This window comes from Jatropha curcas, chromosome 7, assembly GCF_041381405.1.
Source record: "Jatropha curcas cultivar XTBG-Jc1 chromosome 7, XTBG_Jcur_1.0, whole genome shotgun sequence".
Taxonomy (NCBI): Eukaryota; Viridiplantae; Streptophyta; class Magnoliopsida; order Malpighiales; family Euphorbiaceae; genus Jatropha; species Jatropha curcas.
Window position 1 is genome coordinate 24833754 of NC_143157.1, and position 25272 is coordinate 24859025.

The window sequence follows — 25272 nt, forward strand, 5'->3', positions numbered from 1 at the left end:
GATTGGATTAGAGGAGCAAAGAAAATATGAAAGAAAAGAAACTAAATGAGAAAAATAATGACAAATAAAAATTTCCAAACGAAATGTTATTTTTCTTTTTTTTCTTCTATTAGTTTACCAAATTGAAGAGAAAATTCTGAAAGGGAAATAAATATTTATTTTTCTCATTTTCTTTCTTTTTTTCCAAGCTCGAAGATAGCAATCTCACTCAGAAAACACATGAAAGAAGACAATCGCAGCTCTTATTGTCCAAAAGAGCAAACACAACAAATTTTGAGAGTTCCATTTACTTTTGTTACCCCTTCATTGTCCCTAATCTAATCTTTTCCATGATAACTGGAAAATAAAGCAAAATCAATCCCTTTGAACAAGACCTATAATCTTCACCCAAGTCGAGGAAGGATAAGTGTCCCATATTTCCATGATTCACTAGCACATAGCATGATATACAATAGTATTACACAAATCAGAAAACAATGGTGGTGGAACTAAGAACATAAGAAAGCAAACCCCAACAATCCAAATGTGTAAAAACCATTAATATGGCTCTTCCTCGTCATTTCAAGAGTTGATCACTGGGGAGTCTATCCATTAGATCTTTCTTTTGGTATTGCAGTAGATTTCTTCACCATGCAAATGTAGATGTTCTTTGTAATCAATTCAATTGCATCAAATGATAAAAGGCTTTGCCAATTATCATAAGAAATAATCAGGTGCAGGTTTTTTGGCAGGTGTGCCTCTTGATTCCTGCATTTAATTTTTGATATGTTAGTGCTGTATAAATGCATATGATGGGCATCACATTGAGGGATAAGTACTATGAGAAAGAAAAATCACGTGTTCCCATATGCATTCATTAGTCTGTCAATGAAGCATTTCATTACTTTTGCAAGTTGTAAACAGTTAATGTGAAGCACAAAGGGTAGACAGAGAATATGGTTAAAATCATAGTGCTACAAGCCTACGCCTGTTAGAATACTAAATAGCATAAAGGTATTTGTTTGTTAAATGAACTTTTCAGGCACTATATGCATGGAAATAAACAAGAATAATGGAATATCACAATCAATGTGAATAAACCATCATGCTGCCCTTGCTGCTGCTTAGGATGATCAATGCTGAAACCTTTTTTTTTTCCCCAATTTTGAATCAATTTCCACATGGAGGTAGAACCACATGGCGGGAAGTTATCTCAAAAGATCTATTATTTCCTAACATTAGTACGGACTTATCTTTAACAGACTGAAAGGGAAACAAAAGATTCATGCAGCCGACTGCGACTACTTTGGGATTAAGGCTTAGTTGTTGTTTTGAATCATTTTCCAATAAGTACTAACCTGTGGGGCTGCATCAAAAACACGAAACCGCTTGTTCAGGTTCTCATCCAACTCCAAGATTGCAGCTACATTACCACATCTGCAGCAAATCAAGACAAAAACCATTAGCTGGAATAAGTGCATGGGCAAGGTTTCATATAATAATTTACCTGTAGCAGTAGTTTGGAGCCGACCAGACAGTAACTATTTGGTCATTGAACATCCATTTGTATCCTTCCATTACCAACTGATGAGCACGGCATATATAATCAATATTGTTTGAATGGTTGAAAGAAGTCACCACACTGCCACCAAATAGAAAACCAGCACCACGTGGACTCAAACCCCAACCATCCACAATATCTTCAGGATCTGACCAGAGAAGGTCACACATGGGACCATCATGAGGTACTTCTTGCTTCCTATCAATTGTTCGGATCTGGCCAGAAAGACCTCAATAGTAATTCACTATATATAACTTCAGAAAAGTAAGCAAGTTATTGGGATGGATTATTTAACCTGATCCAATGTTGATATGGGAGGAGAGAGACCACCATGAACACTAAAAATTCGATTCTCAATAAGAGCTGATAAACTGTAATGAAACAGCAGTTATAACACAGAAGTGAACAGTATGCTAAAAGGATGTCACTATTTGGAAAAATAAACATTGTCTGGGGATCTAACTTGTCAAGCTCAAAAAATCAATTTTGTGCACCGGACAGAAGCAACCAGCCTCATAGAATGACAAAAGGTATCTTATAAGCAGATAAAAGTAGAAGGCTAGAAATCAATTAGCCAACGCAGGAAAAACAATACATTTACTCCCCACTTGTTGCTCTGCTGAGTGTAAATACCATACTTCACTATGATCAAAATGTATGAAATTTATTTGATCATCCACAAAATACAGGATGAGTATATTAATCATGGTTTGTTGATAGGACATATGTCACAAATTCAATTGTGGATCTATAGTCTTCACAACATTAAACTTAGGTAACATAAATGCATACCTCAAGTAATCGAAAATATCAGTGCAATATCTCCAAACATTCACAGAACCATATTTACGAAGGCACTCATCATAGAATCCATAAACCTGCAAAGAAAGGACAATCAATCAACACCTTTAAGAAACAGAAAGTTACAAAGAATACCAGGTCAAAAAATATAACCTGAGTTATCTGACGGCTCTCATGGTTCCCTCGAATGAGAGTAATCCGATCTGGATACCTCACCTGATGAATGCAACTTATTGGTGTCAACATGAGCAGTAGTTGTATTAAGAAGAAGATGGTGATGAAATGAGATAGAAAACTAAATGAAGACAACATCAATAGCTTGGTGAATAGCATTATATATAAATAATATTTGTAGATGCCGGTGGCTGAACATTGGAAGGTCAAGTCAGGCAAGTCACAGTTATAGAAATTAATTTCAACAATCAAAAAAGGTAAAAAAATTTGAGGTCAGCATGAAATGAGAACATAAAAGCATGGCAAATCTCAAGGAAACCCACAGTTGATTTCCTTTCGGTCTTTCTTATTTGGTGCATTTCAAGTCGTTAGAAGTTCAATTATTTAGGTTGTTAAGGCTTTGAGGTTAAGTACAACGGTTGTTTCAAAAGACCAAAGATTCCAGAACATTTTTGACAGATTTTTTACATACTAGGCATCATATGTTCTACATTCATGCATTTGAGTTTCCTTAACAAAGTGCATAAAAAATGGAGTGCTTCTTCCTATCATTATGTTATATGTCATTTCCTGAAACAGATAATTTTCTACTGAAGGTAGCTTCTAACCAGGATTCATTAAATTTTAATTCTCATGAAAACTTCTCATGCTATCAGTTTAGACATCTCTCTATCCTATCAGTTTGCGTGATGCTTAACAGTTACTTCACAAAAGCCCAGAGAGTGCAAGGAGAAAGCATTTAAACTGTCATTGGCTTCATATTATGTTGAGATATTCTACAGTGGCAAAAAATGTATCAAATGACTTGAATGAAACCATATTGCTTAAGAGTTCTCAAATCAATCAAATCATAGATGCAATCCATCAGATAATCTCATAAAATCGGCGAAAAATGGGTTAATCTGATTATGAACAATCTGTCAAGAAACTATCCATAGAGAGCTATACATAGAAGCCACAATAGTGCATCGACTAGGAAACAGCAGAACAGCTGCTTCAGAGACGACCAATATTCTGCTTAACATCAGAAAATAAATAAAAGAAATGATATTTCCACTGATAAAAATAGTACCTTAAGGGCTAATAGAAGTAGAAATGTCTCAACAGAGTAAAATCCTCGGTCAACAAAATCTCCAAGAAACAAGTAATTAGTCTTTGGGCAATCCCCTCCCACTTTGAAAAGCTCTTTCATGTCATAAAACTGCCCATGGATATCTCCACATATCTGTGCACATAAATAGCAATCTATATTAATGTATATATAGTACATGAATCCAAAATTTAAAATCTGATACGAGTGACCTAGACAGTTCAAGTTCTCATAATAGGTGCATCTTCATTGATAAATCCATTTATCAGCATAAGGATCATGTAAATGGTCTGGGTTCTGGCCTGAGGTTGGCGTTAATTGAATTCAAACAACTTTTGAACTATAGTATACAGCTCCAGCTAGAACAGAATCCTCAATAGGAAATGTCTAATACCCCAAAAATCCCCTAATTTATATGGAATAAAAAAAAAAGGAAGGTGTTACACAATGAAGAACTGAAGCTCATTGAGTCTAGTTGTGTATCACATAAAAGGCACATAACGCACAACAAATCTAAACGCATATCCACATAGTAAGACAGTCAGACCTCAAAATTTTGTAAAGATTCGTTCATATATAACAACAATCTTCATACGAAAGTAGTGAGCAGGCGGAGCATATCCAATGCTTGTTTTAGAGAGAGATTATCAAAAAAATGGGCAGCCAAGCCCTTCCAATTCACGTCTTCCCTTTGAATCTTCAAATGCATAACAGGAACCAAAAATGCAATGTCAAAACCAGTACTAGGTTCAAAAACCCTAAAATCCTAATTTTATCCCAAAACCCCCCATTAATTGCTCCAACAAAGGTTAAGATTTTCGACCAATTAGCACCACAGCCAAAAAGTAAAAGTTACCTATCGAAAACCAAACCAACCAAACCACATAAATACGCCAAAAAACAATAAATAGATTTAAAAATTTTGCATAAATGATACTAACAGTGACAGGGGCATCGACGCGTTGAACGTTGCTCTCTTCGACGAGGATTTCCATGGCTTTGAGGCACAGAGCTTTCACTTCCGATTCCTTCAATGGCTCGCATTTCTTTAGCTGCTCTATTTGCCTATCTAGGTCAGACATCTCTGTCTACTCTCTGATTTCTCCGCCTCGCCTACTGTAAAACCCTAAAAATAACAGGATTGCCGATTTGCAATCTCTCTCTCTTTGAATCTCAGTAGCGCTGCATCTTTTGCTTGCGCATTTTCTCCACTTTGTTCACTTAGCCTTCACTGTTTATGCATTTAATTAAAAATGGCCCTCGTGATTTTTGCTATTGTACCCCTAATTTCAGAAATTTCAGTATTTGGCCCGTATATCAATTTTTATTTCTATTTAATGTAGTGTTCGACTGTGCAATTTAAGCATTCAGACACAATTTGATAAATTACTATCAGCCTGGATCGAACGAACCCTATATCTTTAAATAAATTATTGAAATTATCTGAATATTAAATTAATCGTTTGCAAATAAAAAAATAAAAAATTTATATACTATAGCCTAATTATAAAATTAGCAAAGTACGTGGTGTTATATTTAATAAGTCATAATATAATCGTATCATAATAAAAAATATTTATAGTGTAATTCTATTAATGGTTTTAATTAATTTAGATTGCATTTCATTATTGACCAATAAATGTTTTATGGTTATGCTAATTCATTGATACTTTTTTTTTTTTTAAGAAGAAATTCATTGATACAATTAACACTTCAGTTTTCTCTTGAAAAATATAAGCAAGAGAAAAAGAACAAAAGAAAACAACTAGAAAGAAAAGACATTGATTTTTTTTTTTTTTTTTCTCATCAAGAATGTTTTATGGTATGCTAATTTCACAGTTCCCTCTGATCTTATTTTGCAAATCCAGCACAACCTCAAATTAATGCTCCGTTTAATATAAATGAATTTAAAATATGAAATTCATTTGTAAATGAATTATAGTAGAATTCATTTGTGAATAAATTTTTATATTTTGTATGATTAATTTAAAATATGTAATTCAATTGAATTCCATATAAACATATATGAAACTATTTTATAATTTGAAATTCAGTTATTTTTGTTTCCTAAAATATTCTTAAAATAGTAATTTCACAAAATAAATAATAAGTACCAATTATATTTATGCTATGCTATATTATTTTTTATATTTTTATTAAAATAAATATATAAAATAAAAAACAATATTAATAAAATTGTTGCATTATAAATTGATATTTAACTTGAATCTCAATAGTAAAAAATGCTAAAAACTATTAAAATAAAAAATGAAAAAATATTAAAATAAAAACACAAAAATAAGAAAAAATGTTTCTAAAAAAATAAATTTTGGTCAAGTTTGATAAAGTAAATAATTTAAATAAGTAAAAAAATTGTAAAATTGACTTTATAGATATAGAAGGATAGTTTTGTCATAAAAAATTAAATTCCTTAATTTTATAGAATTCATTTGGAAATTTCACCTATTTTTATGGAATTTGGTATAATCATATCTAATTTCATGGAATTGCATTCCTAAAATTGAAATCTACATTTTTTTTTTCCATTTCAAACATAAAAATATGAATTTCTTAATAAATTCTACAAAATTTTACGAAATTCATTTGTTCCAAACATGAGAAATCATCATTTTTGAATCTTACAATTAAAACAAATCATCATCTTTAATTAACTGTTAATTTAAAATGAAGGATTTAGAGAGCATTTTGGTTAGTTGCTTTTAATTGACCGCTTCTAACTAATCGAAGTTAATCAACTCCATATTCCATCCGCTATATTTTGAAATTTTTTTGTATCAATTGCTATTTGATTTGTATTTAAACTTTATTAATATCATAAAAATAATTATTAATAAAATTATTTTAAAAAGTTAATATTTTTTTATTTTATAATTATTTTAAAATAATAAATTTTTGAGAAAATATTATTTTTCAACTTATGCCATAATTATTTAAGTAATCCTCAATTTTTATATAAATATTTAAAATTAAAAACGTGCATGAGATTTTAAATAGTCCTTCAATTTATTTTCTTGTGTTTTTGCCGCTAAAATTGGATAGAAATTAGGAAATTCGGGCGAGAGATATTTTGAAATATGAACATGCCCTTAATGAAGTTAAATAAAGGCAACCAAAAAGTGGACAATTTCTTTTACCTTCTTCTCTCTGCCTCAAGAACGACGTGCGCCGCCACCGATGTCATAAGACAGCCCGCAAAATCGCCATATCTACTTGGAAAACCGCCGACCCATTAGAAACAGCCCGCAAACCCGCTTCTATATCAAGTCTGTTATCATTAATTTGACCAGATTTGATGGCTTTCTCAACTATGTTGGTATTTTGTAGCTCTAGTTGTAAAAAAAAAGAGTGGTGTTTGATGGTAAATTTGGGGATTGGTCAAGTGCAGGAACGTAAATTTATTGAAGAAAGCATTTGGGTTTTGCAGTACTAAATCCTTGCCACATAAAAAAGAGCAGAAATGGGAATTCCCCATAGTTTTCTGGTTAAGTGGGTAAAGGGTATAAGAAATGAAGAAGAAATATTTGACTTTGCAGAGAAAAAAGGAGAGAGATGGAGGGATTTATTCTGTGTTTTTTTTTTTTTTTTAAAGAAGAAGACTTGGCTTTGGCAATTGTTGTCGAGTGTTCTTAGAGTGTTGCAAATTTATTACAAAACAAAAGTTAATAAGACAATATTAACAGTGATGAAAATCAAAAATTTCCTGTAATTGCTATGGTGTTGTTACCTTTCACCGGGTTCGTTTTGATGGTTGCACTTGGTGTCCTCTGGTGAAGAAGATGAAGAATTTCCAAGATTAGAGTGAGAAAACAAATTTAAATTGAATATTTGTTATGACTGTAATGATGGCGATTTAGAAGTTTAGTTCATCTATTTGTTATGAGCAGAAAATTATAATGGCAAACATTTTACCTTTGCATGCTAAGAAGGATACAACTGCTAACTGGTGCTTCACCTGGGACGAAGATTCACTTTTATTGCACGCGAACTCTTTAGTTGAGTTCTAAATGGAAGGAGTAATGGTGTTTAAGGGTATTTAATTCTTTTTACTCCTATCTTAACGGAAAAATAAAAAAAGAAAATAGACGATGGACTATTTAATGAGACGAAGGCTACCCTTAGGAATATTTTAAATATTTATATAAAAGTTAAGGATTATTTAGTAATTATAGCAAACATCATGGACAAAATAATTATTTTCCCTAAATTTTTTATCTTTAAGTTCAGGTAAATTTATTTTATCAATGGAGCCTAATAATATGGTCTGTTCTCCTATTAAAGTTTGTTATATTAAACTATTCTATAATAAATTCTCGAAAAAATAATATTTGAGATAATATTGTGGAATATTTCTTTTATCGTCCTATTTGAAAACAGATCAATTTTTACCCGAAAGATTAATCTCTTTTGCTAAAATTAAGAACATCTCAAAACAAAGGATTTTAATTTTCTATTTTTGTATTTTTTATTCTTATAAAAATATTATAATGTACTCAACTTATATTCGTTATTAATAAATTATTAAGTTTTTTAAAAAATAAAAATAAATTTTCTGATAAAATCAATATCTTCAACTTAAAAATTAGAATATATATTGCCAAATACCATCATTCATTCGAGCTAATCAATATCATATCAGTTATCAATTATCACCTAGTAGTAACAGCTGTCAGCTATCAATATAAATAGCTTAAATTAAATGAGCTCTTAGTATATAACTCACCTGCGCATAATCTTTTAATTTAAAACCTGGTTTGATTCGTTTTGTTTTTTTTTTAAGGCGGTTCGATTCATTATTAAGTTTTCAATAAAAATTATATACAGCAGTTTCAAAGTATGCAAACTGATGGTTTAGTAAGGAATCGCCACAGCACAAGGCACGAGCAAACCATATTATGCCAAGCACCCATCTTTTTCTGCATGGGTGCCACGCTATCTAATCTTTCTTGAGCTCTTTACAATGAAAATTACAAAGAGAAAATAAAACAGCATTATAAGTAACCAGTGGAGAAACGAAAAAGAAGAAAGAGATGGCTACTGAAATGGAGGATTCACCCGAAAGAGCAGCCCCTTTTGCACCTTTTACTTTACAGAAACCTGTTCGAGAGGACTTTGATGATACCTTGCCCGAGCCATGTAAGTATTTCCCTTTCCATTTGTTTTAATTTCAGTTTTTTCTTAAAAAGTTAGAACTATTGTTTAAAATTGAAAATTCATGCAAGAAATTCAAGCCATTAGCATTAAATTTGACTGTGAACCACAATCTACTTAGCTAGCACAAGAATTGGGAAGAATTTAGAATATTTACAATAAAAAAATGGATGTGATTTGGATAAGTGAACATATCCCGTTGATGTAATTCTAGTTTTTTAATTAAATTAAAAATAATATAATTAATTTATTTAATAATTTAATTTAGATAAAGATAAATTGAATGGTTTTTTTAACGGATATGAAATACGATGAGTATTATTTATCGTAATTTAAACAAATTCCAGAAGCATAATAGTAATTCTTCTTATTTTTATATTCATCTCGTTCTTCTCATATGACGTGTCATGATATCGTTCAATCATTAAAGTATTATTGTGTAACGTAAACGGTGCGTTTTACGGAGACGACAAATTGGTCAAGTTCACCAAGAATTGCTCCGCGACGCTGTCTAAAAAGTGAAGGGACCTTTTCAAGATTTGTTTATTTATTACGATTTTAGTTAGCTCAGCGCATTATAAACGACGTGTGGGCCGGAAAGACATTACCGGTTGATTGCGACGCTGCGTCTTGAATCCGTTTTCCACTAGGAAAACGACTCCGTTTTGGACACTGATCAAATTGCCATTTTTCTCTCTCAATCTCTCCACCAGAATTTAAATTATTCACCAATCACAACAAATAGAAACAAGCAAGGTAATTTCCGTTCTTTTTCTTTATTCTTCTTGCTTTCCTCTTTCTCCGGTTGCCATCGATCTCAATTCATTTTGTCGTCGCTGCGATCAGTTGATTTTTCGTTCTGGTTAGTTAATAATTCATGTAAATTTGATTGAGAGCATTCTTAAAACCCGTGATTCGATTTTTTTTTTGTGCTCAATTTGACAAATTTCTTTAGGCTTTGTTGGGATAAAAATTACTTGTTCTGTTCTTTGTTTTTTGTGTTTTTATTATTAACTAATCAAGAGGGAGAATTGGTTTCAATTTTAGATTTTATGGATGAGTTGTTATATTCCTTGTTATTTGGTTAATTGATGTGAATTTTGCTATCTGTGATAATCCCGTGCAATGCGATTTTTGGGTCAACGAGTTTCTACTGTTGTTTGTCTGTTGAAAGAGTTCTTAAGCTTTATTTATTAGGATCGGACGAGGATGAAAAAGAGACAGGAGAGAGAGAGATATTTTTAAGTACTGTACGCTAAGGCGCTGTATTAATTGAGCTCATTTTATTTTGTATCAGATTGAATTTGGTTTCAAGATTCTTCTCCTTTTTTCGTTATTGATGATATTCTTTTCTCATCAGCTTTTAAAAGACTCTAAATGTAGACATCAATTTTTTAACTTTTTAATTGTTGTTATGCATTAATTGCAGTAAGATTAGCTGTTGATCGCCTTATCATTTAGGTAAAATGGCGTCTTCTGCGGATCCATGGATGAAGGAATATAATGAAGCAGTAAAGCTTGCAGATGATATCAGTGGCATGATTTCAGAACGGAGTTCTTTTCCTGCATCAGGACCTGAAACGCAGCGTCATGGATCTGCTATAAGAAGGAAGATTACAATTTTAGGGACCAGGCTTGATAGCTTGCAATCCCTTTTGACAAAACTTCCTGGGAAGCAGCAAGTGTTAGTTATTTCTATCTTCTGCTCAATTTGTGATTTTGTCTGCTTGACATGCTATGATGCCTATAAACTTATTTATTTATTCCAATTTTCATGCATTTGTGCTGGTCTTCTCTCGCAGATATGCATATGTTTCAATTCTACTGTTATTGTGCTTGAGACTTTTACCTCAAGCTAGGCTTCGCCGATATGTCGGAAACAGGGATTCATTTAAGTCTATTATCTCTATCTACGTTTTTGGCTGTTCATGTGTGCCTCTCAATTTTGTTTCACTATTTCTAGTTGAACTCATCCTTTTTTATGCTGGTCCATCCATAGTTATTAATAGTTTTGGCTAAACCTTCTGTAAATCTCCTGCAAAATATAGATGAATAAAGAGAGAGAATGGCAAGTATGTGAGCTGTTTAACGAAGTCCTATCTCAAGTCTAGTCCTGAATATTGTTAGGGGAAAATCGTGATCTGATTAAGGTGTCGTGTCCTACTTAATGTTATTTGGTTATGTTATAAAGGAAAATGAGCTGATGAATAAATATGTGAAAAATGAGGGTCAATGGCTGTGTGATCTTGAATCTTGTAATTATGGGCATTGAAAATTCCAATATTTGGCAGCGTAAAGGATATTTTCTTTCGAAATGTTGCTAGTCTTTTTGCTGGTCCCTGTACTGTTTGGGGATTCATCACCTTAACTCTTATGTTGATCAACATTGATGACCGTACAAACAATTGTCAATGTGGCAAAGGTGATGCTCAGTTATTGTACTAATATCTGAAATTTTTAAGTGCTGCCTTGTGTAATGCACAGATCAGAGAAAGAGATGAATCGTCGGAAGGACATGGTTGCAAATTTGAGAACAAAAGTAAACCAGATGGCTTCCTCATTGAATATGTCAAACTTTGCCCACAGGGATAGCTTGTTTGGTCCTGAAATAAAGCCAGCTGATGCCATGCGCAGAACTGAAGGTTTGGACAACCACGGCGTTGTTGGTCTTCAACGACAAATTATGAAAGGCAAGCCACTATTACTTGTCCATGAAGCTCTGTACACGTTTTCAGATTGCCAAACTGCTTTCAGTACTGGATTCTTATTTGCTATGTTTTCACAGAGCAAGATGAGGGCCTTGAGAAGTTGGAGGAGACGGTAATAAGTACAAAACATATTGCATTGGCAGTCAATGAGGAACTTGATCTTCATTCTAGACTTATTGTACGGTTTTGCTTTTTTGCTCATTTTCTTATGTACACATTTTTACATCTTTGAATATGACTACCTAGAATGTGTACGTGACAAATCAAATTGCATTCTGGCTCTGTAAGCATTATGATTTTTGCTCCCTCTCTATGCAGGATGACTTGGACCAACATGTGGATGTTACTGACTCCCGCTTACGGGTAATACTCTTTCCCTGAGATCTATATCCGGGTAGTTAAATTAATAATCATTAATATGGTAATTTTGAATCTCTATCTATTTTAAGTGCAACTTGAGGATCCATTGAGATCTTCATCTGCATAGTGCTTTTGGCGTTTTAATTTTACATTGATAGGGAATTTGTTAAAATACATTGGGAGAAAAGGGAAAATTGCTGGAACTCTGACTCAGAAACCGAGAAAAATGTAGGGAAAACAAAGGTTATTGGTCTTTTAGATCTCAGTGGATAAGTCCAGTCTTCATGAATGCTCTTTGCGCATGCAAATTTAGGAGAACATTCAGGAAAAGATCTGTTCTTTTTGGTAACTGTTATAGTGAAGATTTGTGAAACAATTTTGAGATTAGTAGTCATTGATATGGTAATTTGAACTATATGTGTTGTAAGTGTGACTTGAGGATCCATTCGGACACAAGGCTTTGAAATTCAAGAATATATCGCGAGTTTTTACTTAAAACTGTATAAATTTTGACGTCTAAACCCGTATTAATAATTAATCTATAGACATGAGTAGCATGAGCTCCATTTTTTTTATAGCAAATATGCCTTTCTAATCTTATATAATAAAGGATTTAAGGTTAAACATTGTGTTATGGTCTTTCTACTACAGCGAGTGCAGAAGAATCTGGCGATTTTGAATAAGCGCACCAAGGGTGGCTGCTCCTGCTTGTGCATGCTTTTGTCCTTTGTTGGTGTTGTTGGTCTGGTTGTCGTCATTTATCTCCTGATCAAATATTTGTAACACGGCCAATAGCAAACACACCCTTTTTCGCTTGTCATTCTTGTGTGCCATGTTGTGCAATTGCCCCTAATTTTTGGTTCATGTTGGAACATTGCGTTTGGCTTTTATCTTCTCTTTTGATGCTTTGTGAGCGAAGCAAAATTGCCAAGGAGTTGAGCAACTGTGTAAATTATAAACATCAGGCAATTTTGTGGATTAACGCATTTTAAATTATATATGGTTTCTGCCTACTTTTTTCCTAAATGAGTATTGTCCTGTCAAACTTCAGTTCACATTTACACATGTTAATGCATCTAAATTTGTGTCGATAGCTACCGAAGAAGGGTTAAACATGTAGCATTTAAAAAAAATATATGCAATAGCCAATAGGGAATCAGAAAACTTGGAGAGGTAAAACTTGACAAACCAAAACATTTAAAAATATAAGTAGTGTTAGTCATTTCTAGTGTCGATTTAGAAAATTTTTTCCCTAGTTTATTTGTGATTTTAGATAATTAAAAGATAATATATTTTTTAAATTTTACTATTGTTTCTTAATATCTCAATAAAAAGTAATTTATATTACCACTAATTTTTTTTTACGTGCAAGTACCTTATAAAGGAGGGAAGATAGTATAAAATATTCTTAATGTTCAATTCATATAGACTTATTTCTATTTTTATATAGAATAAAAAAAGTAATGCATAATAAATATTACCTACATTTTTGAAAAATAGTTGATAATAAAACGTATTAAATTATAAATATGTTAAACGATTAAAAATTAAATAATTAATTATATTTGAGAAAAAAAATTTAGAAAAAAACAGGAAAGTAAGCATTTACGGATCATTAAGTACTAACAAGAACGGTTAACTGGTAGAGTTGGGGCGGTTTCTGTTCTGTCGTCTTCTCCAGTACTAAGCATACAGCATCTTACGGTTAGCCCTAAATTCAAGACTCAGATTTTACCCTCTAATTTCAAAATTAGCTCCATTTTTTAAAATTTCTTAACCTCAGCATTTTCTAGTCCAACAATTAGTTTGTAGAAAACTAATGCCAGAATCTGAACCCGGGCTTCCACTTTTTTTTCGTGTGTTCGATCGTTTCTTCTTGTTCTTTTGAGTTCTAATTCTACACGAACCAGAATTGAAGCGAAATTGAAAACGAAGACAATGAGTATAGTGCCAAAGGAAGCAATCGAGGTAATTGCACAGAGCATTGGAATCACCAATTTGTCCCCTGATGTTGCCCTTGCTCTCGCTCCTGATGTCGAATACCGAGTTCGCGAGATTATGCAGGTATTATTTCTCTCGTTTTCTATTACTTCAAACTCTTAGTTCTCTGTAATGGATCAGTTTTTGAGTCCAGAGTCTTCAAAAAAAAATATGGGGGGTTTTGGTTTTGAAGGAAGCTATTAAATGCATGCGGCATTCGAGAAGAACTACTTTGACAGCAGAAGATGTTGATAGTGCTCTTAGCTTAAGAAATGTTGAGGTCAGTTCTTTCTATTTTAATCTCTCTCTTTTTTTTTTTTTTTTGGTTTTATGATTTTTTTTTTGTGCTGTTGCAGCCAGTATATGGGTTTGCTTCTGGAGATCCATTGCGGTTCAAGAAAGCAGCGGGACATAAGGATCTGTACTACATTGATGACAAGGATGTCGAATTTAAAGATGTAACGAAGTAGCATTTTTTAATTTTGGGGATTGACTAACTTTACCTTCTAATTTTGTTATAGCTTGTGTTGGTTTTGATGTTTGTAGGTGATTGAAGCTCCTTTACCAAAAGCACCTCTTGATACGTCCCTCACAGTTCACTGGCTGGCAATTGAAGGAGTCCAACCTGCAATTCCGGAGAATGCTCCTGTTGAAGGTACCATGCAAAGTGCATATTTTGCTAATGAATTTAAAGATTGATATAATGCTCCTGAATTCAAATATTCAAGATTAGTGATTGCAGAGATTGCTGAAAAAAGTTACTACGACTTAGATTTTGCAAATTTTAATTGGATTTATTTCAAATATTTGAAAATTAATGAGAAGAAAACTCTATCTGGACGATGCATCCCTGATGCCTAAAAGCATGTGAGAATTTCGGCTAGAAGTGGTTACCGCCCTAAAGATTCTTCCCTTAGAGGCTGTAGTCCTTGAGCGCCATCATTTTTAAAGAACATTCCACAAATACTATGAGGAATGGAAAGAGAAATTTCATAATGTGGTTACGTTTTTTCCTATATAAAATTCAGGTGAAAATTTTTTGCAGTTGATTGTGCTTTGTTTTACAGCAGTTGCAGCATCTTCTGACAGTAAAAAGTCTGAATATAAGGAAGATGGCCTTCCGGTCGATGTAAAATTACCTGTCAGGCATGTATTATCAAGGGAACTTCAGGTAAATACTATGCAGCCCTTTTATATGTTTTCTCCCCCTTACTCCAATGCTTTTAAGGTCATTTGAATTTCAGTAACCTTTCGTTGGTCTCTGTACAGCTGTATTTTGACAAAATCACAGAGCTCATCATGAGGAAGTCAGATTCCATCATCTTCAAACAAGCTTTGGTTAGCTTGGCAACAGACTCTGGCCTCCATCCTTTACTTCCTTATTTCACATACTTGATTTCTGATGAGGTAGTCTTAAGGATTGTTATATTGTCTATATTGAGTAATTTTTCTCCCACCCTCTTTTGAGTTTATTTCTTTCATAATTGTCCCAGGTCTCACGAAATTTGAATAATTTTTCTGTTCTGTTTGCCTTGATGCGCGTTACTCGAAGCCTTCTTCATAATCCACATATACATGTAGAACCTTATGTAAGTTTATTTTCAGCTCTTTGAATAGATTTAAATGTCTTCCAAGGTGTCAGAGTGAATGTTATATTTTATTTGTTGTACTTTTTTTCCTTATTCGCAATTCCTATGGCCTTCCCTAACCGCCAATGCTGTTTTACACTTTAGGTGGTTGGTTGAGAAGTTCTTGAACTGGACACTACAGTTAATGGGCTTGTTTTTCTCCCTAATACATATTTTTTTTACTCATTTTCTTCAGCTACACCAATTGATGCCATCTATAATTACCTGCCTAGTTGCTAAAAGGTTGGGGAACAGATTTTCTGACAATCATTGGGAGCTTAGGAACTTCACTGCAGACCTGGTTGCTTCAATATGCAAAAGGCAAGATTTTTTTTTTGCTGTTTTGCTGAAATGCATAAATATAGAGTCCGGGGGATGGGTGGGTTTAAACTTGGATTAAAATATACATTAGAGATAGAATTCTCGAACCTAGGCATTGATATGAAATAGTTCCATGTATCAAATTAGATAAATATTGAAATCTGATACTGCAAATGTGAAATTCAAGTGTTTGAAAGTTTGCTGACATTTTCCCTGCATTTATATTAGCACCGTGTTACTGCAATTTCCCTATTTCTGCACTCACAACACAATAGATAGACTTTTTTTTATTGACATTATAATGAATGGTTATGATGCTAGATAGTGTGGATTATCTCAATTCTGATGCTATTATGTTTTAGAGGATAATATGTTAAACTCTTTAATATATCTTTTTATCCATAAATACCATATTTATCAGGTGATTTTTGCAGGTTTGGCCATGTTTACCACAATTTACAGCTACGTGTCACAAGGACTCTACTTCATGCATTCTTGGACCCAACGAAATCATTGACTCAACATTATGGTGCAGTTCAAGGATTAGCAGCTTTGGGACCACATGTGGTATTCCTCTGTTCTCATCTAACCAGAAAATCCTGAAAATTAATTAATTAATTATTTTTTTTTCAGTGTCTTGGGTGGGTGAAGGGATGATGACAGTATTGGTAATTTGGTACTGAACATGTTATGCTGGCTATTATAAATTTATTTCTTAAAGATAGATAGTTCATGCCATTGAACTAGTAGTCTGGTGGTTGAATGTCAGATTCAGTGTAGGAGGTCAAGGGTTCAAATACTAGCTTTTTGATTTGTTTCTGGTTCCTGTATTATGAACAAATGCATTAAAATCTGCTTTGTGCTTGTTTGGCTTAGAACTTTGTTTCCAATTTTTGTTCTTTTCTTTTATAATAATCTGAATTTCAGCTATCTGTGATGCCTTTTGACATCAACAGGTTCGTCTTCTAATACTGCCAAATCTAGAACCGTATTTGCTACTTCTTGAACCAGAAATGCTTCTTGAGAAGCAAAAGAATGAGATAAAGAGGCTTGAAGCTTGGCGTGTTTATGGGGCCTTGATGGTGAGTATATTTTCAATTTGATTCTGAAATTTCGTTTGTGTGATTTGGATTTGCATTGCATATATCTGTGCTATTTGCTAACATAACATAAAACCTTCAGCGTGCTGCTGGCCTATGTATGTATGATCGGCTTAAAACATTACCTGGTTTACTAAGGCCTTCAACACGTTCTGTCTGGAAGAGCAATGGAAGAGTTATGACTACAATGCCAAGTATGACTTCCTTTACTTGCCTTGCTGTAACATTATTAAAAATACTTGGTACTCTGGCATTTTTCAGAATCCACTTTCTGATAATTCACGTGAATGCTTTTCTGTGGGGGCAGCGTCTCTTCCTACATTCATTGCATGTGCATGTATTTTTGTGCTTATTCATTATCTAATTGCTGGACACTTGACATGCCTAAGAGTGTTGAGATAGTCTGGCAATTTGCTTAGAAACAACTTGTTAGGGGATAGCTTGGCAAAAGTCATGAATGATAGTACATATTGCTCCCTTTATGACCAGTGCCAGATGATGTTCTGGGAGAAAAATATTTGCTTAAATCACTTATATTTTGAATATGTTAATTCATATCAGGATAGCCATTTTGTGCACACCTGCATGGGGTGGTGGTGGGTGGTTGCTTGAACTATGATGGAGTTGGGAAGTCATATGATAGTTATACATATAAGTTATTGGAATACATAATGGAGAGTTTTGAGATATACTCGGCCTTTCGTCCGCAGTGCATGCAAATATTCTTCTTCTATTAACCCTCATTTTATTAACTAGGTGACTATGTTGGTCCATGCCTGGCTTTTTCTGAGCGTATTACAAAAATTCACTTATGCATTCCTGATCCTTTAACTTCTTCCATTTCATGGATAATCAAGATAAACGAAAAGCAAACACAGACAACTTGATGCAGCAACCACCACTCAAGAAACTAGCAACAGATGGTGCAATCGGTGTAATGAACTCCATGCAAGTCGACATGCAAGGGGCAACAAGTGGATACGCCACAGCTGTTGGAGCTTCTAGCACTACTGCGTCGTTAATGTCTCAACAGTTGCCTAATGAAAACATGTCAGGAAGGGATGTTGGAGGTCGGGCATTGAAGACATCAACAGTGCTTGCTCAGGCTTGGAAGGACATGGATGCAGGACATTTATTGTCGTTGCCATATGAACTTTTTGGTGAAAGTATGTTCTGCTTTACCCCCAAAACCGAGTTGTCCCTTTTTTTGTAAATGAATCAGAGATACAAATAATTGTATTCAGTTTGTAAAGTATCTGTTACATTCATAGATATCATATACCGCTAACAAATGCAATAATGTAGAAGAAAATTGAGTAACTTTTTCTTTGTACAACTTGTTTGACCATTGTGAATGTGGCAACAGTTAACAGTGGCATCAAGTTGTGTAAGTTGATGTTAGCTACAAATTTAGTACACCCTTGAAGTCAACTGAGTCGATTGACAGCCGAATTATTTTTCTATAAATACGTCACTGATGGTAAAAATACACTTTTACTTGCCATCTTCAAAATTCTTTAAATCAGTCTGATCAAAATGAGAAAATTCCAACCCAAATCAAGATCCATTTACAATATCTTACCGTTAAATCACCAGGATTATTATTTTTCAGTCATGGTATTACTAATGAACTAATGATAGTGGGCAAAATGAAATGCGTAAGTTTCCAGAAACAACCAGGGATATAATTGAGCTTCAAAATCAAATACGAGGGTGAATTGCATAGGAGAAACCAATTCTCCCCTTCTCTTTCGCTACCAAAATAGAAACAAAAAATAGAACTATAAAAAAAATGGGGAAACCTATAAATCAGAAGAAAAGCCTTCTTGTGGCTGGTCTAGAAGGAACAGTGGAAGGCATGGTTGAGGATTTCAGAGGGAGTGGAAGTCCCTTGCCTTCTTGGTTCCCTGCCATTTTGTCTAGCAATGTTGCAGCTTTGGGATCTGTCAGGAGTGTCTTCTGAAATGACTGTGAGAAGCCAGTTGCAATAATGGTCACGTGAATCTCTCCATTGTAGCGATCATCAACAACAGCCCCAAAAATTATATTGGCAGATGGATCAGCTAAACTTGTTACAACCTGCAAGCAAGCACATAGATTAATACTAGCTATATGGTACATCCATGGACTTTCTGCCTACCACCATTTATTTGTCAACAATCTCAAAGTCCTTGGTATCGAAGTACCTGTGATACTCTGTTCACTTCTTGCAATGTTATGTCTTTTCCTCCAGTAATATTATAAACAACTCCGGTAGCTGACTGAATTGATGATCCGATCAATGGTGCCAAGGTTGCTTGTTCAGCTGCTTCTTCAGCACGATTTTTGCTGGAGGAAACTCCAACTCCAAGCATCGCCGTCCCAGAATCTTTCATCACAGCTTTTACATCTGCAAAATCCACATTAACCAATCCAGGTATCTGCAAAACATGGGGATAGGGGTACAGGAATTGATTAGGGAGAATTCACGCAGTCAAATTTTCACCCACAAATTATTAAGAAGGTAATTGTCAACTTAAACAGCAAGAAATAGCCCCACCCATGTGAAAATATTTCAAATATCTCCAACAATGAAGAAGGGGCTGCTTTTCTCAAGAAAAAGAGAAAGGAAGGAGGTACTATTTCAAATATCTCAAGATCTTTTACTGCTTCAATAAAATAACACACCGTAATGATATCTGAAATTCCTTGCACCCCTTGGCGTAGTACATCATCAGCAAGAAGGAAAGCATCCTGAAGGGGTGTCTGCTCATCAGCAATATCAAGCAGGCGGTCATTGGGTATTACTATTAGAGTATCAACATTTTTTTGTAACTTTTCAATAGCCTCTAGAGCCTGCAAAGATAAAAGTAAGCACAACCGTTTAATCAAAATATAAAAATCTTAACGTCTACCATAAACTACCAAATTACAAGTTATAAAGCTCAAAATTTTATATAAATCCACACATAAGAAGACAATTTGTTGATAAGCATATCTCGCATAAAATATGGCAACTAATCCGCAGTTCAACCAATTGTCTGAAAATACATTATACATTTCAATATAATACATTACAGTCTCTAAAGGAATTGAATTAGATGGAACTATGAATTGAAGACATGTACACTCTCATCAATTTCAATCTGAAAATTCCAATAATTTCAATCAATAAGACTGATAGAACTGTGTCTGAGACTGCACTGATTCAACAGCAAGCCACTATTGTTCAGATCATGTTACAGTTAAGCCAGTTTTGCATGATAAAAACTGACAACCAACCTGCAGGGATCTCTTACGTCCCTCAAAACTGAAAGGATAGGTAACTACACCAACAGTCAAATACCCTGCCTCCTTTGATATCTGAGCTACAACTGGGGCAGCACCAGATCCTGTGCCACCACCCATACCAGCTGTTATAAAAACAAGATCAGACCCCTTGAGAGCATTTGCAATTGCTTCTTTTGATTCCTCTGCAGCCTGCTCTCCCAAAAGAGGATTACCACCGGTACCTGTACCAAGTAACGAAGATAATGTAGAAATGACACAAGCAGAAATGGAAAAAAAAAAAAAGAAAAGAAAAGAACAGGGACAACCCCCCAGCATTGAAGGCAAGCAGAACCATACAATGCAAGACTTATCAAAACATTTTCGAATTAGATTTCTAAGTAGACAAAAGGGAGATTGCCAGACCTAGTCCACGAGTCAAAAGCTCTCCAATTTGAAGTGGGTTCTGAGCAGCAGACTGTACTAGCGCTTGAGCATCAGTGTTTATGGCATAGAAATCAACACCCTAGTTTCAAAACCGAGTAAAAGTAAAAATTATCATCAACAATAACTTCTTCCAAGTAAGGACCAAGCCAACAAGTGCATAAATTCATGAACTCAAAACTGTTTTCAAGTTTCAACCTATTTTCATTTCATGGTATTTAGCCCATTTAGCATTCACAGCTTTCACATATAAATCAATGACAACTTCCAGATTAAAAAATCTGGTTCCAATTGGAATAAGAAATTGAGTGAAAAGTCACAGAAATACAAATGCTGGCATGTAATAAAAAAATTAAAAAAAAGAAAAGGAATAAGCTTTACACCGCAGAAACAACAATTCACCCCACCCAATAAACTAAAGACTTAATAATGTTTAATCCCATATTTTTCATCAACTTAAAAAACTACTGAGGAAAAATCCGAAATTGGAAAGTGAATACCTGCAAACCGCTGCCAATCATACGATTAACGGCATTGTTGCCACCCCCACCAACACCCACCACCTTTATCTTGGCAGACTCCATTGGGGCAAATGAACAGCTTACGTTTCCAGAACCACAACGGTGTCGTTTCCACATACTACCTCGCCCAGTCCTCTGGGATTTATATAACTTTTGGTGAAGTGAAGTGGACAATGAAGGAGACGATACATTTGGGTTCGACAGTTGAAGTTGAAGTATCGCCATTTTCTTGTATTATCAATCTCTACTTGCAATTGCTTTGTTTCTTCGAGTAAGAAACTGAGAAGGACGAAAAGGTTAGGGCTTTAGAAGCATTTCAATCTCAATTCCAATTTCGTTTCGCGTCATTTTCTACGAGCTGCTTCGTTGTAATTTGATATGTTGCCAATTATCCATGTGTTACATAACGATTGGGTACACGATGCCGTTTCGTTAAGGGTCCCTTGATAGAAATTTACAATTGGGTAATCAACTATTTAGTCCCTATATTTTTTATTTTGCCTACCAATTCATATATGAATAACTCCATTTCTATTTGGCCCTTCCATAAAAAAAATACTATCACTTTTATGATTAATTAACTAAATAATGTGAAAACTAAATAGCTAAATATCAATGATTTTATCGAACATTAAGGAAGTGATAATAATTTTGATCAAACCTCAAGGATTAAATAGTCAAATTACCCTTTATAATTATCACTTCATTCACATGCAAAAAATTTGAGAAGTTACAAGGCATCAACAGACAACAAATTTTAACTGAGCTCCTCATTTTCAAAAATTACCTGAACCTAATCATCTGTATTCTTCATAACAAGTTGACAACAAATCAAAATATGCTCTTTTTGCAGTGATTATTTTATTCAAATTACATAATTTGTACTCTCAGTATCTGATAGAATGACTGCTCAATGTATTCAAATTGAATGAGAGAGCAATAAAACAGATAAAGTGAACCACAACCTAAATCAATTCAAAGTTCACATCGATAAATTTTACACACAGGCCCAAAATGAGAAGATACTGAATGATCCATGAGTCCTAATCAGATATTCTATGGAGATCGACGCACAAGCCACATTGCTGGTTTACCAATGAGGTCCAATTATGCTTATCCAGGGACATCTTTACTCTCCTTCACTTAGAATTGGAACAATGAGAGGTTTCATCTGTGCAAGATATACAATAGCCCACCTGACAAATAAATTGAGGAATTGCAATAGTTGTGAGAATGGGGAAACAAATTTTTGCCCTTCTACGTATTTTCCACTATCAAGACAAAAAGAAAATATAAATTTGTAACCCATTATAAGAGACGAGCTCCAGAATAAACACATACTCCAAGAGTGCTGTATTCTAGGTTGAAACCAACATCACAAGACAAGCATAAGGCGATTCATAGAAGTTAAATGTGCAAAATGTGATCCAACCCACAAATAGTAGTAACAACTACAAATTTAACCTGCAATTTAGGTTTATTTAGGCAATCCAAAGCTTTATCATCTGTATCATCAACCTATCCTCCAAAATTGCTATTCAATAAATAAGGTTAGCTACTGAAACTCTCACTATTTTCTAACGTCACAAAACAAGACAAAATATGGAATCTTTGTTCATACCACCGAAAGCAAAGGATAATTTTATCTCACTCTGGAAAACAGTGGTTTCAATTATCATATGAAAAACTAATTCTAAAAACAATTAAAAATAAACAACGTTCTTTACCAGCTAATGAGAAGTAAGAAAGTATGATTGGTAAAAAAACTTCCAACAAAGTATCAGCTAAACTAGTGCTTGCTACATGTAAAATATCATGTAACTGACATCTTATCACATATTGATGAAAGATCATAGAGGATCACGCACAAAACTATGGGAAAAGGAAGATTTATGTAATGCAAACTTACATCATCCAACAACAGACGGTCGCTGTTATAACCAATGTCAAATGGAACCTGCACCAAAATGCCAATATAAGAGATATTGCATAATGCAAGTTGAAACAAGGTAACCATGAAGCTGTCAGTTGCAAACATGAAAGGAAAACAAATGCATTATATTCAGTATTTAATAATTAAACAAAACAAGATTACCATAAGCATCTCATAAACGCATATGCATCACATAAATCTGATAACCAGGCAGATATACTGTGTGTATTGGTGGCAGCATGAATTAGCAGTCAAAAATAAATTTTTGTCACTTGGTCGGAGATCATATGGCACACGATGTTATGATGCCATGAGGAGCAGCATACAAGTAAAAGGATTATCATTTAGTCAATAAGAAATATTAGATGGTCTAGATTTCATTGAGACAATACTTTTTTGTTCTACATGATGGATGAACTCATTCAACAACCAGCGACGCATGCTTCCCTTCTAGTGAAAATACAGACCATCCCAAATCAAATAAGACATAATTGAACAGCAAGTACCATCAGTATGTCAACAACGGAGAAACCATATAGCCATAACAACTGCCTCTCAGAATGCAATGATTCGATCAATTCAGCTATTACACAAAAGTTCGGTACTTATATTGCATTTACAGCAGACGCAATAGGTCCCTAGTCAAATGAAATTGCCCCGATCTGCCCTATCCGCCTATTATACGAATTCATGCACAAAAATTGCATTTCTTGTTACTCAAATCGCTATACTAAAGAGAAAGACATCATAAAAAATAATTCAAAGGATTGCATTTTACCTACAGTTATACTTATCAAAAAAGTTAACCAAGAAAAGATTGTATTGAAGCAACACTGTTGAATATTGTTTCAAATCACAAATGCAGCAGTCTTCACACTAATCGCGCAACAATTTAATAACTAAACTAATAGAAAGAAACATAATTGAAACCTACAAATTAGTGGAGGGGCCTCTATTGCAACAGATTCTGGTACAGAGCGACGCGATTATTCCGATCACTACAAAAATTAGAGTGGTTACGAGAAACCCCATCTCGATTTCCTAATTCGATCTCAGATTTCTGCAACGAATCACAAAAAGACGGGGGTTAATTTATTGATTGTTAAAAAATAAACAGATGAAGACAAGATTTGGGATCGCGAAGAAAGAAAAATAGATTGGAAAAACAGAATAAGAAAAAAGACAGAATCTGTTTGGTTACCGGGAAAATGCAGGAAAAGGGAAAAGGAAAAATCACGGGACCTTCCTTAGAATTTGAAGCTTCTTGTGGTTTAGGTGTCGCCTTGTTGTTGCGAGATCCATCTTTTTGATTATTGACGACGATTGAATCAGAACGGGATAACGAGCTCGGGTCCCAAATTAGTTGGGCCTATAATAGGATTGCAATGAAGATTATAATGGACTAGTTACTGGGCTTTATATTAAAAACTGGCCCATTTTCGTAGCGTGGGCCAGTGAATTGAATTCGTAGTTGTAATCACCACCTATTGTTGAACTTGAATCATTAGTTTTATTAATATCAACAAAATTAAATATTGACGCAAGCTTTATATATGTTCCAAACACAAGCCAGAATATTGAATGATATTCATGTAATTTAAACTTATTAATTAATTCAAATTATTACAATCTTTTATAAATCAGACAATTAAAAAATAAAATTTTTAATTTGGATATTTCATTTACATACGCAATTGAGAGGTTGCGAATTGAAATGACATTCCGGGATGTTCTTACTGACTTCATTATTTACTTCCTATGTTGGTTTGTATTACAAAAAATTAAATTCATGTATAAATAGATATATATTGAAGATAGTAAGAAAATTTAATTTCAAATACATCGCAATCATCCCTCTTAGCACATAAATTATTTGACAATTAAGAATGGTTGCAGTATAAAAATTGCAAGAAGTAATAATTAGATTATATTTTAATTTATAAATCTTTAAGATGTGATAAATAACTGAAGCAAATCAATATGCCTACGTCTTGCAAATTTTCTTTTATTTTCTCTTTACGATTATATACATTTATATATGTTTTTCATTAGGCAGAAAATTATATTTTGCCTATTTTCAATATATATATATATATATATATAGCCTAATAAGTAATTATTATCAATAGAAAACCATTTCATGGTGGTAAGGATAAGATTTACTTACACCCAATGTATTGGTGGTTTAATATATCAAATCAATTAAATTTTTTGTTTAAATGTTACTATTTATTTTTGTCCGATGAATGATTGGAAA

General features: G+C 33.7%; 5 protein-coding genes across 12 annotated transcripts; 2 read left to right on the plus strand and 3 right to left on the minus strand.

Annotated features, from left to right (window-relative positions):
* Positions 1–220: 220 nt before the first annotated feature.
* LOC105633029 (serine/threonine-protein phosphatase PP-X isozyme 2) lies at positions 221–6893 on the minus strand. 2 transcript variants are annotated; one of them, XM_012215533.4, is made up of 9 exons: positions 6761–6893; positions 4547–4836; positions 3588–3740; positions 2495–2557; positions 2333–2418; positions 1836–1911; positions 1487–1755; positions 1338–1416; positions 221–747 (listed from the first exon to the last, which is right to left on the minus strand). In XM_012215533.4, the coding sequence occupies exons 2-9, from the start codon at positions 4685–4687 to the stop codon at positions 697–699; spliced, it is 918 nt and encodes a 305-aa protein (XP_012070923.1). In that variant the 5' UTR covers positions 4688–4836; positions 6761–6893; the 3' UTR covers positions 221–696. The 2 variants fall into 2 exon arrangements, with proteins under 2 accessions (XP_012070923.1, XP_089580028.1); XM_089723902.1 differs by lacking the exon at positions 6761–6893 and having other exon boundaries at positions 4547–4842.
* A 1575-nt stretch (positions 6894–8468) lies between these two features.
* On the plus strand, positions 8469–12868 carry LOC105633030 (syntaxin-52). 5 transcript variants are annotated; one of them, XM_012215535.2, is made up of 6 exons: positions 8469–8759; positions 10236–10458; positions 11259–11464; positions 11560–11660; positions 11801–11845; positions 12494–12868. In XM_012215535.2, the coding sequence occupies exons 1-6, from the start codon at positions 8654–8656 to the stop codon at positions 12623–12625; spliced, it is 813 nt and encodes a 270-aa protein (XP_012070925.1). In that variant the 5' UTR covers positions 8469–8653; the 3' UTR covers positions 12626–12868. The 5 variants fall into 5 exon arrangements, with proteins under 5 accessions (XP_012070925.1, XP_012070927.1, XP_012070926.1 ...); XM_012215537.2 differs by lacking the exon at positions 8469–8759 and adding an exon at positions 9342–9530 and having other exon boundaries at positions 10204–10458; XM_012215536.4 differs by lacking the exon at positions 8469–8759 and adding an exon at positions 9355–9636 and having other exon boundaries at positions 10204–10458.
* Positions 12869–13461: 593 nt separating this feature from the next.
* Positions 13462–18302, plus strand: LOC105633031 (transcription initiation factor TFIID subunit 6). Of its 3 annotated transcripts, none has more exons than XM_020678837.3 (12): positions 13462–13906; positions 13977–14102; positions 14179–14280; positions 14369–14477; positions 14893–14993; positions 15092–15229; positions 15316–15411; positions 15647–15771; positions 16206–16338; positions 16728–16853; positions 16954–17065; positions 17729–18302. In XM_020678837.3, the coding sequence occupies exons 1-12, from the start codon at positions 13781–13783 to the stop codon at positions 18082–18084; spliced, it is 1650 nt and encodes a 549-aa protein (XP_020534496.1). In that variant the 5' UTR covers positions 13462–13780; the 3' UTR covers positions 18085–18302. The 3 variants fall into 3 exon arrangements, with proteins under 3 accessions (XP_020534496.1, XP_020534495.1, XP_012070930.1); XM_020678836.3 differs by having other exon boundaries at positions 13463–13906; positions 14890–14993; XM_012215540.4 differs by having other exon boundaries at positions 13464–13906; positions 14016–14102; positions 14890–14993.
* Positions 18303–18534: 232 nt separating this feature from the next.
* On the minus strand, positions 18535–21451 carry FTSZ1-1 (homolog of bacterial cytokinesis Z-ring protein FTSZ 1-1). Its single transcript, XM_012215542.4, has 6 exons — positions 21062–21451; positions 20544–20643; positions 20133–20362; positions 19539–19706; positions 19058–19291; positions 18535–18950 (listed from the first exon to the last, which is right to left on the minus strand). The coding sequence occupies exons 1-6, from the start codon at positions 21305–21307 to the stop codon at positions 18681–18683; spliced, it is 1248 nt and encodes a 415-aa protein (XP_012070932.1). The 5' UTR covers positions 21308–21451; the 3' UTR covers positions 18535–18680.
* Positions 21452–21902: 451 nt separating this feature from the next.
* LOC105633033 (ATPase, V0 complex, subunit E) lies at positions 21903–24364 on the minus strand. Its single transcript, XM_012215544.4, has 4 exons — positions 24217–24364; positions 23950–24075; positions 22992–23039; positions 21903–22278 (listed from the first exon to the last, which is right to left on the minus strand). The coding sequence occupies exons 2-4, from the start codon at positions 24045–24047 to the stop codon at positions 22212–22214; spliced, it is 213 nt and encodes a 70-aa protein (XP_012070934.1). The 5' UTR covers positions 24048–24075; positions 24217–24364; the 3' UTR covers positions 21903–22211.
* Between the last annotated feature and the right edge of the window lie 908 nt (positions 24365–25272).